Source organism: Agelaius phoeniceus, chromosome 2, assembly GCF_051311805.1.
Source record: "Agelaius phoeniceus isolate bAgePho1 chromosome 2, bAgePho1.hap1, whole genome shotgun sequence".
NCBI classification, from domain to species: Eukaryota; Metazoa; Chordata; class Aves; order Passeriformes; family Icteridae; genus Agelaius; species Agelaius phoeniceus.
In genome coordinates, this window is record NC_135266.1 from 92,374,172 (window position 1) to 92,389,385 (window position 15,214).

Genomic DNA, 15,214 nt, shown 5'->3' on the forward strand with positions numbered 1-15,214 from the left:
ATTCTGCCAGCTGTTGGGAGGTATCTGTCCCATCTACTGTGTATCTTTTAAAAATGACCAATAATCGAATTAAGAAGATGGAAACATTCTGCTCTTAGCACTTCCAGAATGGTGCTTAAACTCAACTCAGATTTGAAAGGATGGTATAAAAGAAGCAACCACATGAGTGAGTTTGTTTCATAGCCTCAGTATGGTTGAGGACATGCAATTCTGCAGCATAAAAATTATCAGAAATGCTAAATCTTGGCACAACATGTAAAACGTGATGTTGTATAAAGTTTCCTTTAGGGTGGGATTCATTAAAAAAATCTGACAGATGGCATCCACCTCTTCCATTTGCTGCCATAGAAAATTGGTATTTCAAGCTTTCATTGTAACACAGACTTATTTTAATGCTAGCTGGCTGTGGGAGGAGCAGAGCTGTGAGATCTGACAGTTGTAGAATAGCAGTGAGCTTGGTAGAAACTTGCAGGTTGGAACCTGGGAGCTGCTGTTTGACTATCTGGGGTCCTGCTTTTCAGATAGCTTCATTGGAACTGTGTGTCTGAAAGTTAGGGGCAGGGAAGATGGTGTATTTTAAATTTCTAAAAATGGGCTATAGTAAGAAGATACTTGGTCACACGTTTGGAAATACGTCAGACTTTCATCCTTTCTATTTGATTGATTCCACTGCAGGAAGAGGTCAGCTTAGAAGCTTTACTGCTAGTTCTTATCAATTCAAGATGATTGAATCACAGTTACACTTGAGGAGGTTTTTTTTGAGCCAAGATAAACGTTTCAGTTTTCTCTTCAATTGCTTACTCAGCTATGATTATTCAGAGTTTATTTCACAACACAGCAAGTGAATGCTACACCTGGCTGTGAAGTTTTTTGCATTAGACTGGATAATGACTTCAAAATGCCATCACATTAAATTAGTTCTCCTTTCTCATGCAGTTCTTGATGACATCCTCTCTTTAGCTGTGTTCATGGTGATATATCAGTTGGCAGAGTTTGCCCTTCCTGCAGGCCATATGCTCAACATCCTCAGTCCCTTGCTGCATCACAAGCATTTTTGGCTTTTGACAGATTTTGAGACACTTTCAATAGGCTTAATGTAGTTTCATTTCAAGCAGTCTTGCAAGATCTTCTCCATATAATTGCACCTGGAGTTTTTCCAGACCTACTGTGTATTTGCAAACTGCTCTGAAAAACTGTGCCCCTCTAGAACCACAGCATCACATTCAATTGCATCAAAAGACAGTCCTCTTTTAAATTTTTTCCACTTGTTCCTATTTCTTTAAATGTGGTCTTTCCGCATGTTCTCAGTCTGACTGGGAAAGAGAGATCTTTGACCACTTTGGTGACAAAATGAGATTTGATATAGGGGAGTACTGTCTTGGAGCTCCATCTGAAGAAGTGGTTTAACCCAAGTACACTCTTCTTGAATACTTATGCTATTACAGGAGAGAAATCATGTGCTTTTTCCAAACTTTGATCTTGAATGGTGATTCTTACTTTTTTTTTTTTAGCTCTTGCTTGCTATCCCAAATGTTAGGTTGTCCCATCGCGGGGAATATCTCAAGTGGGTAACCAGATATACTCATTAAAATTCATGCCCCTACTGGCTTTCAAGTGACATCTCCTTCAGAAATGTACTCAGTTTCTGAAACAGTCAGTTGCGGTAGTGTGGATTTCATCAGTGATCCCATAAAGAAATTATGTACAATTAAACACTATGCCTCAGAGCAGTCTTGCAGCCTTGTACCTGATGGATTCTTCCAGCAGCCCAGGAAGGTGGCAGTGTCCACTTCACTATTTAAAATCCACTGTGCAAGTGGGACCCTGCTGAATACAGTTTGAAAGAAGGAGCACTTAGACAAAAAGAGTGATTTTTCTTTGAGATGCAGTCAGGACAGACTCCTTCATTGATCTCCAGTCTCTTGTGCACAGCTTACAGTGCAGCAGTGGTGGATGGGAGGACTGCTCCCTGTGAAAGCTTGGGAGTTTGTTGGCATTCCTGGCCTCACAAGCTCTACATCATCCCAGAACTGTCAAGGTAAAACTGGCTGGCATATGCTTTCCAAACTTCAAACCTCTTCAAGTACAGTTCCTGCAGACAGTGGTTACTCTTTATTCCTCTTGCAGGAAGTGAATCTCAGAAGGGTAATTGGGTTTGTTTCTAAGATAATAATCTTCTCAAAGTTTATGTTTAGTACCTTCCCCATACTCCTCTCAAAAGCAGGAAAAAAAAAAAGAATCTGTCAAAAGAATGAAGCAGCAATAATTATCTGAGCAGCCCTGGGACATGGGGAGGACAGCATCAGCCAATCTGTCCGGTGTTTTCTTTACCGGAAATATTTTTTCCGTGTGCTGCTATTTAGAGTATGAGATGAATCAACCAACTTGTGAAAACTGCAGGAAAGAAGTGGGGGTTACAGGGTGGGGGTGGTGTTTGCTTTGAGTTTTTTGGTTGCTACTGCACTGTGATTATTCCTTGCACCAAAACTGACATTTCATGGTAATTTAAGAGGAATAATAAAATCTTCTTCTCATAGTTTCCTGGGTAAGGGGGAGCTAGGGGGAAAAATGTATGAAAAAGCAAGTTCAATAGTATCAGGAATCCTATTCATGTGTAACTTTTTGGGCTCTTGACAGTTTTACTGCGCCTAATGCTAAGTATAGACTGCAATTATAATATATGGCTCATGCTCAAATGTCAAGGTACTATTTTGGGCTCAGTTTTTGAAATAAAATAAATCCAGTCAGAGTAGTTAATGGGCAGAGAGGAGCCTTCTCTTCCGGGAGAGTAAGCAATAGGAGAGTATTTCATTTTATTGGATGTGGTCCTGTGCTGATGACCTGCCTGTGTCTGACATGGGCTTTCACATGGATTCTGTCCTCAGCCCTAAGGGAAGGCTCCTGGCATTTTCTTCCCTGATGTACCCCCCCACATCACAACTTGGCTGTTCCTGTGCCTCACTTAATTCATCACTTCCAGTGCTTGCAGGCAGTATAAAAAGTTGATGGGCAATTATATTCATGTCAGCGGTGACAATGGGTTTCTTCCTATTCCTGATGTATAGCTCCTTTCGTGTTATGAATAGAAAAAATATCTATATTTAGTTGGCTTTCATTGTTTGGCAAGAAAGTGTTTTTGAAAGGAAGTGTATATAAAGTGGGTAAGTTTATTTTACTTTCTACCACAGACCTCTTGAAGTATTGTCTCAAGCTGTGTTAACTGCTTGAGATGCTACAGTGTAAGTTTTTTAAATAGCTATTGGCACACCTCTCAAAACTTTCTGAAGAGGGGCAGTCATGTTTGCTGAAGTATTAATTATGCCATCTGGTAAGCCATAAACATCAGACTTTAAGGAATACATTTCCTCATAAACTTGCACAGTTTTCCCAGGGAAGACCACTATACTACTGCAACCATGGCTTTCTAGAGGTTTCTGATTTAAATTATCATGTTCTCCCCTCTCTAGTTCAGTGACTACCAGCTGGAGCTTCTGAACCCTTGGTTCTAACCAAGGTCCCTCTGCTTTAACTGTGATTACATTTTGGCAAATGTTCAGCAGTAACAATGGTTGTCATAAAGGGCCTTTATTCCACTGGGATTTGTTGAAACTCTTGCAGTTTTCCTTTTCCTCTGCTGTTGCAACAGTGTGGGGTTGCTCATAAATGACTCAGCGCGGTTTCGCATAGTGAAGCAGGTGTGGGCAGCAGCTGTCTTGGTACTGAGGTGTAACTGAAGTGTCTTTTGGAGCTGAATAATCCATCTTTTCCTCCTAAAAAAGTTGATTGTAAGAACATAAACTGAAAATCTTTATTCAACTTCAGGGCTTGTTCCAGGTTCATAAATCCCCCTTCTTGTTTGGTGAGCATGGCATTCTTGTGAGCCTTTCTTTATTGTAGCTTTTCTTTAACTGCAGGAGATACATACCATTACCCTACCTTCATGAACCCTGTTTGTGGAATAAAAATGTTTTGGGGACTTTCATCCATTACAGACTAATGTCAAGGAAAAAACTTGACAGAATATACTGTGAAACCTGTTGTATTCAATTTTTGTTCTAGGAGAATCAGAGCAGTGTCCACTTCTCAGCAGGTGTATTCTTTAGTTAACCTTAGTAGATAATGCTTCTTTATTTTTATTTAAGAGATGATGGTAATGACAATTGGTAATGAAGAGAAAAACTAGTTGACCTGGCATCTTACATGCAGGAAGATGCTTTGTATTCTCACATCGACCTCCCCTTCATTCATTTGAAAGTTGAGTCTTCATTCCAGTTATAGTTGATTCCATCAGACAACTGCATTTTTATTATTATACTACTTACTTTGGTTCTCTTTTTGTTTTTCAAGTGTTAAATAGAAAAAAACTTTTCTCGAACTTCAACTTTTTCCTTGATAAAATTACTTTCCATAAGATTCCCCAGGAATTAGAATAGTATGTGCCAATTTGCATTGACCTGAATCATTCAGTATTGGACCCTGTATTTCTCTGACTTTTCAAGATTGGTGGGGATTTTACCAGTGTACAGAGTATGTGAAGGGAGGGTTCAAAGAGGGAGCCAGCCTCTTTTTTTTTGGCATCCTATGACAGGACAAGAAGAATGGGCACAAATTAAAACACATGAAATTCAATCTGAATGCAAACCAGCTGTTTCATGGAGTAATTCTGCCAAAAATGAGCACAGTAATTCATGCTTCTTTCTCAAAAGAAGAATTTTGACCAATTTTTGCAGCAGCTTAAGTGATTGCTGTTACCAAGTTTACTTGAAAGTATTCCTAATATACTGAAAATCCGGTATAAATCAGTGAGGTGAAGTTTCAAATCATGTTGCAAACAGAATTGGTATGTTGGGGGGTGAGGAGAGATCCACTGCAGGACCTCTTCAAGATAAGTCAAGTACTGGTACAGTTTTACAGGTTATCACTTTATTTATCCTACTGTTCTAATTTGTCACTTGAATTTGACACAATCTTCAAAACTTCTGTTCTTCCTTCCAAACTACTTGTCTTTTCAGTTTTTGGTTGGATTTGGGGCATGTTGTTTTGTGGTTGAGGGTTTTTTTCCCCTTAATCCGCTATCAGTACCAATTGGAAGCACAGTCTGCTTTTACAGTCTCGAGAGAACAGAGTAAATATAAATACACTGTGTAGCTACTAGTACTCACTATTCCTTTTGTACAGTTATTTTGTGTGTTGAAGGCTGCTTGCTATGTAGCTGAAAGGTCAGAGAATTGCTTCTTTTAGCTACCATGATCCTCTTCAGTACATTCTTTTCTAACCATCTGTGAAACCTGAAGTGCTCTTGCTTAGATGCCTGTGCTTGAGCTTAGGAGTTGCCCTCTACCATCATCTGGAGTTACAGCTGTGCTTTTAGTGAAATGCTTGAATAGACATTGTCTGTGGGTTCTTCCATGAAATTGGCCTTGCTTATCTAATCTGAGTTATCTGGTGCTATAGGTGATCTTTAAATATACTTGCTCTGTGTAGGCTCCTGTTCTGAGCAGCCTTGGCAACCAAGCAAGTTCGATATATTTGGGCTAAATTTAAAATAAATCTACTTGCTGCTACTTAGAAAAGCTATTGAAGGAATTTTTTGAGGAGAAAAGGGGTAAAGAAGGTAAAGATGCTTTTAAAAAAGTATTGTTTATACTAGGGAGGCATGAAAACTTAGCTTTTAGAAAACATGAGAGCCATAGACAGTGCCCATCATTTTTCAGAAAGTTAATTTAAGAAATCAAAAAAACTTCCAAGGTTCTAAAAATCACTTTTATCCCAAAATCAGATGAAAATAATATTTAGGGGTGGGAAATCTCATCTTTTAGAACAGGAAAGGTTTGAGAGTGATGGTCATCAAAGCTTTTGAGAGCAGCCATCCTGGCAGGGCTGGCAGCTGGGTGGCTGATGCTCTTGTGGATGCCAGACAGAAAACCAGCAGGGAAAGGGCAAATTTTCCTTTCAATTCTTTTTTTCCTTTGAAACTTGACCAAAATATATGGAATCTGTAGACATTCTCCTTTTTTACCCCCTAAGCAAAAGCAGTGTTTTCAGATACGCCCAAAAAAATCTGCTGACACTTCTGAGAGTAGCCCTTGGCTTTTAGAATTAGGTGGGTTTTAAATCCTCATGAGCGATGTGACCTGTAAAACATTATTGTTCATTTTATACAATTTGTCAGTCAGATTTGTTATCCAAGGAGCAACTGTCTGAGCAAGTTGCAGAGTTTATTTCCTCTGCTGCTGCTCTTTATATAAAAGGTTGCTTTGTGGATAGTGTATTTTTGCGTTGTGCAACTCTTATTTTAAAAAGCAAAGAGATATCAAGTTTTGTTCATAATACCTGATGATAGTTTCTCTGTTCCACACATTCTCAAACAGCAGTTACCTTGCTCTTTTACCTCCTTACCTGACTTTCTGGAGTGCATTTTTGTGATTTCCATTCTTCTAACAGAATGAAAATGTACACAGATACCAGATATTTCTTCATCAAGCAGCAAGGTAGAGTGCCAGCATTATGTGATCATTTGTTGCCTGATGGTGACAGTGCAGTCTGATGAGATGAGGTGATAACATTACGCTAAGCTGTGTGGAGGGATTTGTCATGGGGCCAAAATAGTGCCACTACAGGTTTCATATAGATGAGCCTGAGCCCAGCACAGGGGAGCCACTCCTGCCTTCTGCCATCTCCCCTTCTCTCAGCAGAGCAAAGAGATGCCCAGAACTGGGTGGAAGCAGAAAACAATGGGATTTCTTGCAGACACTTTGCAATTTTCATATATAGCTAGAAGACAATGGCTCTCTCACACTTGGTGCTAATTGAAAAGAAAGCATTAATGCCATATTGTCAGGCTTATTCCCTCAAGACATTTCTGAAATCCTTTCAAAATGTACCCACCCCTTCAAAGAGAAGTGCAATTGTTTGTTATTTCTCGTAAAGCTAATTTGCATCCATAAATAACATTGTGCAGATTCTGGGAATGAGAAACACAGCTTGGTGAAGGTAAACCACAGGTGGTATGCCTTTCAGATACTTCCAAGTTAGATTTAAACTAAGTCTGTCCTCCATGTGGAAATATTGAGATGAGGAAGCACCACCTAAAGCCACACAGTTTTGTTTGCAGGGAGAGCAGGACATGCTCAGCAGTAACTGGCTGATCTTTTAAGCTTGTCAGAGGACTGCTGTTTATGACTTGTAAAATGCAGTCTGTGCTACTTGTCTGATCCTGAACCATATGCGGTGAACTGCAATCCCTGAATGTGTTTGGTGGTACTGTTTTATATAAACCTAATGAAAGTTAATTCTCTACCCCACCAAAATACTGCGAAGTTTGAGAGAGATGCTTTGATTTTGTGAAAAACTCTTCTAAGATGTGGACAAATTTCTGACACTGGGCTTGGAGCATGAACTGAATTGCCCACAAGAGACCACTGATGTTGGAGTAAAGGCCACAAAGGTGATTAAGGCACTGGAGCATCTGTCATATGAGGAGAGATTGCAAGAGCTGGAGCCTGAAGCAGAGAAGGCTTGGCTGGGGATGAGGGATCTTGTCAGTGTGTGTAAAAGCCTTGTGGTGTGAGGGAATGAAGAGACAACCAGGCTCTTCTTAGTGTTGCCCACTGGCTGGGCAAGTGGCAGCAGCACAGAGTACAACACATTTTTTATTCTGGACAGTGGTCAAAGACTGGAGAAGGACTTCCCTCTCCTGGGTGCAAAAGTTTTGTTGTCTTGCTCTCCACACTATATTAATTTACTAGTTACATAGATTGACTTCAGTTGTCTCAGTGTCTGATAGGTTATACTTCAGTCCTAATTCCATATGAAGCATATCTAAACAGTTTGCCTTTTTTTTCTCCTGTATAGGTTCTGGGAACGCCTACAAGGGAGCAAATTAGAGAAATGAATCCAAACTATACTGAATTCAAATTTCCTCAGATTAAGGCACATCCATGGACTAAGGTGAGTCTATATGATCTGAATAATAAAGACGTGGGCTGAAAGTAAAAATTCAAGTTGTTCAGTTTGTTCGGTGATTTGGTGGCTTTCAGTCTAAACTGGGTGCCTTTAACTAAGCTGGGGACCTGCAAACTTTTTATGTAGCTGAGGAGAAGGAGATACTGAAGCAGTACATTGTACTATCTGTTGGTCTGGGGGTTGCCTGTAGGTGGGTTGTTTTTTGTTTTGTTTTTTTGATCATGGTGTGTGTGTTAGTAGCAGATTGCAATATTCTATATGCTATCATGGTATCAGCTGATATGTGCAAAAGTCACATAGAAATGAGGAAAGTGTTCCAATATGTATGTGGCACTTTTGTAGTGCTGTTAAATAGTGTGATGAGGGCTGAGAGTCACTTTCTTAAATGCTTCTCTCATAGATAATATTCTGTTTGTACTTCTGTAGGTGTACTGTTGAGTGGAGATATTTTTTCTTGGAGTTACTTCTTAAGATTTCTTGTTATCTAGCTTTCATAGGGAGACACCAATGCAGTACACACAGGCAATAAATACTATGACCTCCATGACCAAAGAGGAAACTGCTAGCAATGAAATAACTACATTGCTGCACAATTAATTGTTCTTCCACATATCAAGCAATGATGAGTATTTGACTTCAGACAGAGTAGCAATCATTTAGTCAAACTCTTGGGTGTGGAATAAGTTAATACTGAGTTTCAAGCAATTGAAGCCTGGGTAGTTAACATTTCCTCTGGCTGCTTGAGAAACGTCTGTTATAGTCACAGGGTATTTCCATCCTGTCTCAGCACTCAGGTTTCCTTCTCCTAAGAAAGTAATATCTGTATGTGGAAGGGTTGCATGCCTAGCTAAGCACATGTCCAGGGAAGATTCTTTTCAAATACTCTATGGCAGTAGAAACATTGAATAAATTAATTAGAGGTAATTGATAGCAGCTCATATATCAGACAGGTAAATGGCAGGGCAGTACTATACATCACTGTTCTTGTGATAGATTCTCCAATGGTTTATGTACCTTTTCCCCACTAATCCATGGTTTGTGTTTCCATCTCAGAGTTACTTTCTGTGTGTTGGTTAAGTGATGTATAATAGTATGGGAGGTTAGTAAATCCAGCAAGGCTTTTTAATACCTTATGTGACTGAGGGAAAAAATTAGAGCAGATGAAGTCCCTGGGAGTGATTTCTTCAGTTGTGAATTGTATCCTGGCAAAAGTCACATGAATAAGCCCAAAAACCTTGTAGCACTGAGTATTAGGTTCGCATCTGGATTCTTGCATTGAAGGCATTCAGATTAGGGGAGGTTAAATTAATGTACAGTGGAGTAGAAGTGCAGAGCTGTACTATAGGACATGGAGTTGAGTTGCATAGTTAGTTGAAATGCTTATCTTAGCTTGAACAGTCCTATAAATCATCTGTATGCATTTGATGGTCTCTTAGAACACAGCTTTTAGCAAATGGAAGCCTCACAAAAGGACTGAACTTCCTTCTATTTATAAAGAATGGGGTTTTTTTTTGTGGTAGTAGAGGATCACAGATGAAATTAAGAAGTGAGATAAGCTTGCCAGGAGATCAAATTTGCATTCTCCATTAGGTCACAATTAGTTTTGGAGAGTTGTGCTTGCAGTGTAGCTTCTCATTCTCAAATCTGTGTACAGATTTTTACAGCCCTTCTCATTCTCAAATTCTGTGTACAGCCCTTCCTCATGTCAGCTGGGTGTAGAATAGCATTTAAACCAGTTTATTGCAATTGGGTTACATGAGACTTCATTTGTGAGATCTGTACTTATTATACAAAGGCTAAATTTAAGAAATGGATTACCCAGCATGATGCTGGGATACTTATCTTCTTTATCTTCTCGGTGTATTACTTCTCAAGATCCTTTCCTTTCAACGATTTGAGCATGTTGAGCCATGATAGATTTAAGTAGTAGTATTACATAGAATTGGTTCTTCTTACCCAGTTGTATTGATATAATGTCTGACAACATGTCAGTGGGCATAGGCAATCCTCTCAGAGCTTCTCTATCTTAGACTTGAATAGTGACAGAAACCTCGTCAGAGCTTTGGCTTTGCAAAAACAGCAGTGTCTGAAGAAGTGAAAGTGATAATGTTGTTGGTTGTTTTTGTTCTTTTGTTACAACTGTATATGTAACTAGACTGCTGCAGCTAGTTGCCAACAGGACATGAACTTGCAGCTTCAGAAGCACAAATCTTTGCCATCTAAGCTGAAGAATTATTGAAGATGACAATAGGCAGAAGGTGGCTATTTTTGTTGAGTAGTTATGACCAGAGGACTCGGCAGACAGAAGGATTTTTTGTATGTGTGAAATTACTTCCAGGCAGCTACTTTCAGTGTGTTTGAAAGAGAACTACTGAGAATATGGTCAGTCCCTGCTGTAAGCTCTTAGACACAAGACCATTCTCCTTGTTTTGTACTGTGTAATAGAACATGGGTATTTGTCAAAGTTGGGTTTGTAGGCCCTGCCTGGAGTTAGTTTCATGCATTCAAGGTGCCCAGTGCATGTTTCTATGCAGTCCTGAACTGGTTGTTTTCAGTGTCTATACAAAAATAAGGTCTTGTTTTCAGGGGACCTCCTTGGTCTGCAAAAGTGTGCATAGATGGCAATTAAGAATTTTCTTTGGAAGCTGTAGTATCTGTAGGTTGCACCTCAAATTCTGTGGTGCTGACTTGAATAGGATGTATCTGGTTCTGGTCTGCTCTCAGGCATTTCTGGGAGGCACAGATATGTTGCTTTCCTACTCAGTATTGCTGTGATGATGTGTAATCTGCTTACACTTGCTGTTATCTACTTGTGAAGAAGAATGGTGGCTGGTGCTATAGTGGAATGTAAAATATTCTGGGTTTTTTAAAGAGATAGAGAAATTGTTTAACTCTGAAGACAGACAAATCTATGAAGGAATATTATTTTTCAGATTCAGTACATTTTGGGGTAAAATTGGAATTTTGAGCACAAGTTTTACAGATGTTTGAATCTGAACTTCATAGATGAATGTCAGGCTTTTTAGTAAAAATGGATTGGTATTATCCTAACACAGTATTGATACCTTCCTTCTTCGATTATGAGAGAAGTCTAACACTCTAAAAAGTACTTTCCTATGCTGCAGCAATAGTATGAGTTTGCACTGCAAACTGTTCTCAGACTGATTTTTCAATTTGTTGATAATTTGAGATTGAAGTAAATTTGTATCTTAAGAGTTGGACTCTCCCCTTATAAAACTTACAGAGGCCTCTCTCTTGTCTCCATTATAGTTTTGTGTTGGCCAAGCATGTGTGTGTTTTTATATCAGTTTACATACATGAGGCACCAAATGATGGAAGTTCAACATGTCCTTGGCTAGCCAAAGAAAAGAGAATCTGGACTTTCCAGGAATCTCTCAAACCATTCTTCAGAAACAGGGCTTCCCTCTTCTTTTCCTCTGTCACCTATCCCTACAACCCCAGCCTCAACAGGAGGAATCTAATATATTTTGGATTATATTTAGCAGGGGGGTCCTTTTCAGAATACCAGTGTGTTTAATAACTTAAATGTTCTTTTCATCCAAACCTCCCTTTATTTTCACTTTGTATAGACTATTTTGTATTCATGGAGGTGCACCTACAGCCTTCTGCTTTGGTCTGTGAAGTAAGTGGCATCCTGTTAAAAGAGAAGCAGTGTTTTGTGTTAAAAGAGAAGCAGTGTTTTGCAGGGGTGTGAATATGGCTGACTTACAACAGTCAGAAAATAATAGGTAGGCTTTTAAGCACACGGTCATGTCTTCAGGTATATCTTGGGTTGGAAAACCAGTCCATTTTTTCCAATGATGTCAGCTCATAAAATAAAAGTTACTGCCCTTTCTGGAGATTTGCTGCTATTGTTTTTACTGGGTCATATTTTTGCTTCTGTGTCTTTGAGCCACCTCGATCCCTTGAGCCTTCTTTCTTCTCAGAAGTGCAGTCTGATCTGTGCTACTATACTAATCTTTATACTTGTTTCTGTTCTTCTGACTAAGCTTCATCTACACCATATAACTCTGTGACTGGAAAACCAAAGAGGAAATCCAGGATCAAGTGCAAGACTGTAAATCACAGGGCTGTTGAAGTTCAGCTCTGGTGATTAGTTTTCTGTGGATCTTTTGGCCCTTTTGGAAGGGGGCAGGGGCAGTGGGACAGCCAAGAAAAGGTCTAAAGGCATTCTTCATAAGCTGGTGGTAGATTGGTGTTACTTACCGTGGCCCCATTACAGCTGCCCTTTATCCTGGCATTACTCAGATGCTACCTTTAGGTCTCAGATCCCTGCAGGAATGAAAAACAAAGGCAGTGCTATGATGACGTCCAGAAATATATAAAATGTCCAACTGTGACAACCTTTCCTCTTGCATCTAGGCAGTAAAGGATCTTATTAAGATTGTAGTAAATGTAATAGAATTGTGTAGTTTAGGCCCTTTCTGTGTAGGGAAAATTACTCTCTTGGATTTTTTCTTTTCTCCACCCAAGGATACTGCCACATGTTTGCAAATATAATGTCAGGATAATGAAAGATATGTATGCATATATATGCCCATGTTTCATGATGGCAGAACAATACAAGTTGTAACAGCAAAGGCAGTTTACTTAATCATAACCTCTGCCTTGTCTCTATTGTATAGACATGGAAACAGTTTCTTCTGCAGGCTGCTCTTAAAAATGGAAAGTGAGTCTCTTCAGTCTGCTGTGGTTTGGTTGCCTTTGTTTCTCCTGTTCTGAAAGTAGTTGCATGATTTTTCAAACATGCAGGCATTTTTAAATACTTTTGGTAAGATAAATTCAAGTGTACTCAAGAGAATGGCTTTATTCACCATCCCCAAATCTATACTTAGCTGGTGTGTGAGTAATAATTTCCAAGTAAGTGTTGAGTTGGAAAAAGACAGGAGTCATTTGCCTGACAGGGGAAGAGACAGGGAGAAATCTGTCATGTTTAGATTACTTTTGAGCATGTCTGCCCCTCTCTTGTGCAGTCTTGTGGATAAATACATGAGGACTTTTCTTTACATTACTTTGCCTTCACAATAAACTTGTGGGAGATTTGGGTGGGATCCCTCCCAACTTTGTAAGCACTTCCTTTCTGTTTTAGGGGCTTTTTCATTGTTTGTACTGTTCAGGGTGGGTTTGGGTTTTTTTTGTCTGTTCTTTTAAGCCAAATGGTTATAGCATAGGAAAACAGCACCTAAGATGAGACTTCAGATTCCAGCTCATCCCTTCTGGCACTTCTCCAAAACTATTGGCCAGTTCTGGCTGCAGCTGAAGTTGAGCAGAACCACAGTTGGTTGTGTTAAAGAGTAGCTTCGGATAGTGACTTTGGAATTCATATTTCTGCCATATTATGAAGTAATTTCTGCTAATACTGTAAATTATTTGCCTAATATTTTAGTCTTGATATCCTCTTGTGAACATGTGTGTTCTGTATGTATGTTTTTCCAATACTAATCATGGAACCTTGAATGTTGAATAATTCTGTGCTTGTAGCAGACAGTCCTGTTGTCTTCCCCACACTCTGGGACTGGAATGTAGACCCTGGTCTCTCTCATGAACATGTTTTTCCACCCTTCAGAATTGGTTTCATGTCTTCATCCTGTCCTACTCCTGCTCTCCTTGTTCTTGTCTAGTTTTTAAGCAGATTGTTTTGCTTGTAATGCTTCCAAAGTGACTGCTCATACTGTAGATTCAAGGAAGAATACCAAACAGTCAAATGGATAAACAGACAGCTCATTTTGTCACTTCTAATTATAACTGGTGACAAAAGAAAGAGAAAACTCTTTTGTCAGAAATCTTGTAAGTGGACTTGGATTTGGATTCAAGATGAAAATTCAAACTCTTCTTTCTGAGATTTAGTTTGCTCTTTTGTAGAGGAACAAAGATACAGTGAGGATGAGATGTTTCTTTGGTTGCACTTCCATAACTGGCATTAAGTTCATCATGGAGTGGGTCAGTTCTCCACCTCCCACCTGCATATTCCTGAAATGCATTATGTTTTGCAGGGTGGTAAAAACCTCTTGAACAACACGTGTTCAGGATTTGGATCAATTTCCTTTATCAGACTGACCATTCTGCCTAGACTGCAGATGTTGGGACAAGGGACCAGGGCAGACCTGCATGCCCAAAAGGGCAAAACTCTCATTTCCAGCATGAACTGGACTTGATTTATGCCTGTTGTGAAACTGTGCCCTGACCTTTTTCTAAAGAGTACAGCTCTGTTTTTTGCTTGATGTGTGATGACTTACAAGCAAAGAGTGAAAGCAGCTTTTCTGGAGACTAACTTAAAAGAAAAAAAAAGTTTTTCTGGCAAGTTCTTGTTTGCCAGCTCCTTTTGCACCAGCAATGATTTTTGACAGTGCAAATCTCCTATTTTACATGTCTGAGAAAAGAAGCCAGGTTTACTGGGTGGTAAATTGCCCTGCCTCTGCTCAATTCGTATGCAGTAAAGAAAGTACTGCTTAACAGTAAATGAGTGAGCACTAATGCTACATTAAGAAAGGATTTCCATCAGTGACTATGGAAATCAAATGCTAAGTTTAACATGTCTTTTGCAATCTACCAGCTGTTTAGCCATGCCACTGCAACACATCTGTCTAGGCTATTCATAGCAGCTGTCCCAGCAAGGTTGAGAGCACTGAGGTACATTTTTGGGGATTCTCTTTCAAGAGAAGGAGAGCTGTTTTGTTCCTCTTAGCTTTGTTGCTTTCCTTTGGAGCTCGATAGAAGCAGAGCACATGCACTGGGTAATAAATGCAAGCTCGTTCTGTCTCCACAGGGTCCTCAATGGAAGGAGCCCAGTAAAAAGTGTGTGGTCTCAACAAGAAGTAGCTTTGAAGACAGGTTCCTGGTCCTGTTCCCAGTTCTGTGTTGGCTCATTTGTAAGCCACGTAACCCTTCTGTCTTTACTCCATTTTCCCCTGCCTAAGTGCTATCAGACAGGAATTCTTGACTAATCAGGCATTTACTATTTCTGAGGTGCTTTAAAAAAAAATAGAGGGATTTAATTGGAGAAAGAAGTTGGGGGGGCTTATATATTTTTTAAAATATCTCCCAACACCAGTGCCTCTTTTGTGGACATCTTTTAACCTCTGTTTTTTATCACATGAGTTTTACACACCTCAAAATAGCCAAATGGCATATATCAGAAATCCCATGCTGAAATTCTCAGGCATTTGGAACAAGACTAATCCCAAGAGCTTCAGGTGCTGCCTTGGGGTTTTTTTGGGGTTTTTTTTGT

The 15,214-nt window shown here is 39.5% G+C and overlaps 1 protein-coding gene across 2 annotated transcripts in view; it reads left to right on the forward strand.

Annotated features, from left to right (window-relative positions):
* Window positions 1-15,214, forward strand: part of GSK3B (glycogen synthase kinase 3 beta) — a 150,419-nt gene that overhangs the window by 111,092 nt on the left and 24,113 nt on the right. For both annotated transcript variants that reach the window (XM_054654881.2, XM_054654883.2), the window contains exon 8: window positions 7,855-7,950. In XM_054654881.2, the coding sequence (XP_054510856.1) occupies window positions 7,855-7,950 (96 nt within the window). The remainder of the gene's footprint in view (window positions 1-7,854; window positions 7,951-15,214) is intronic.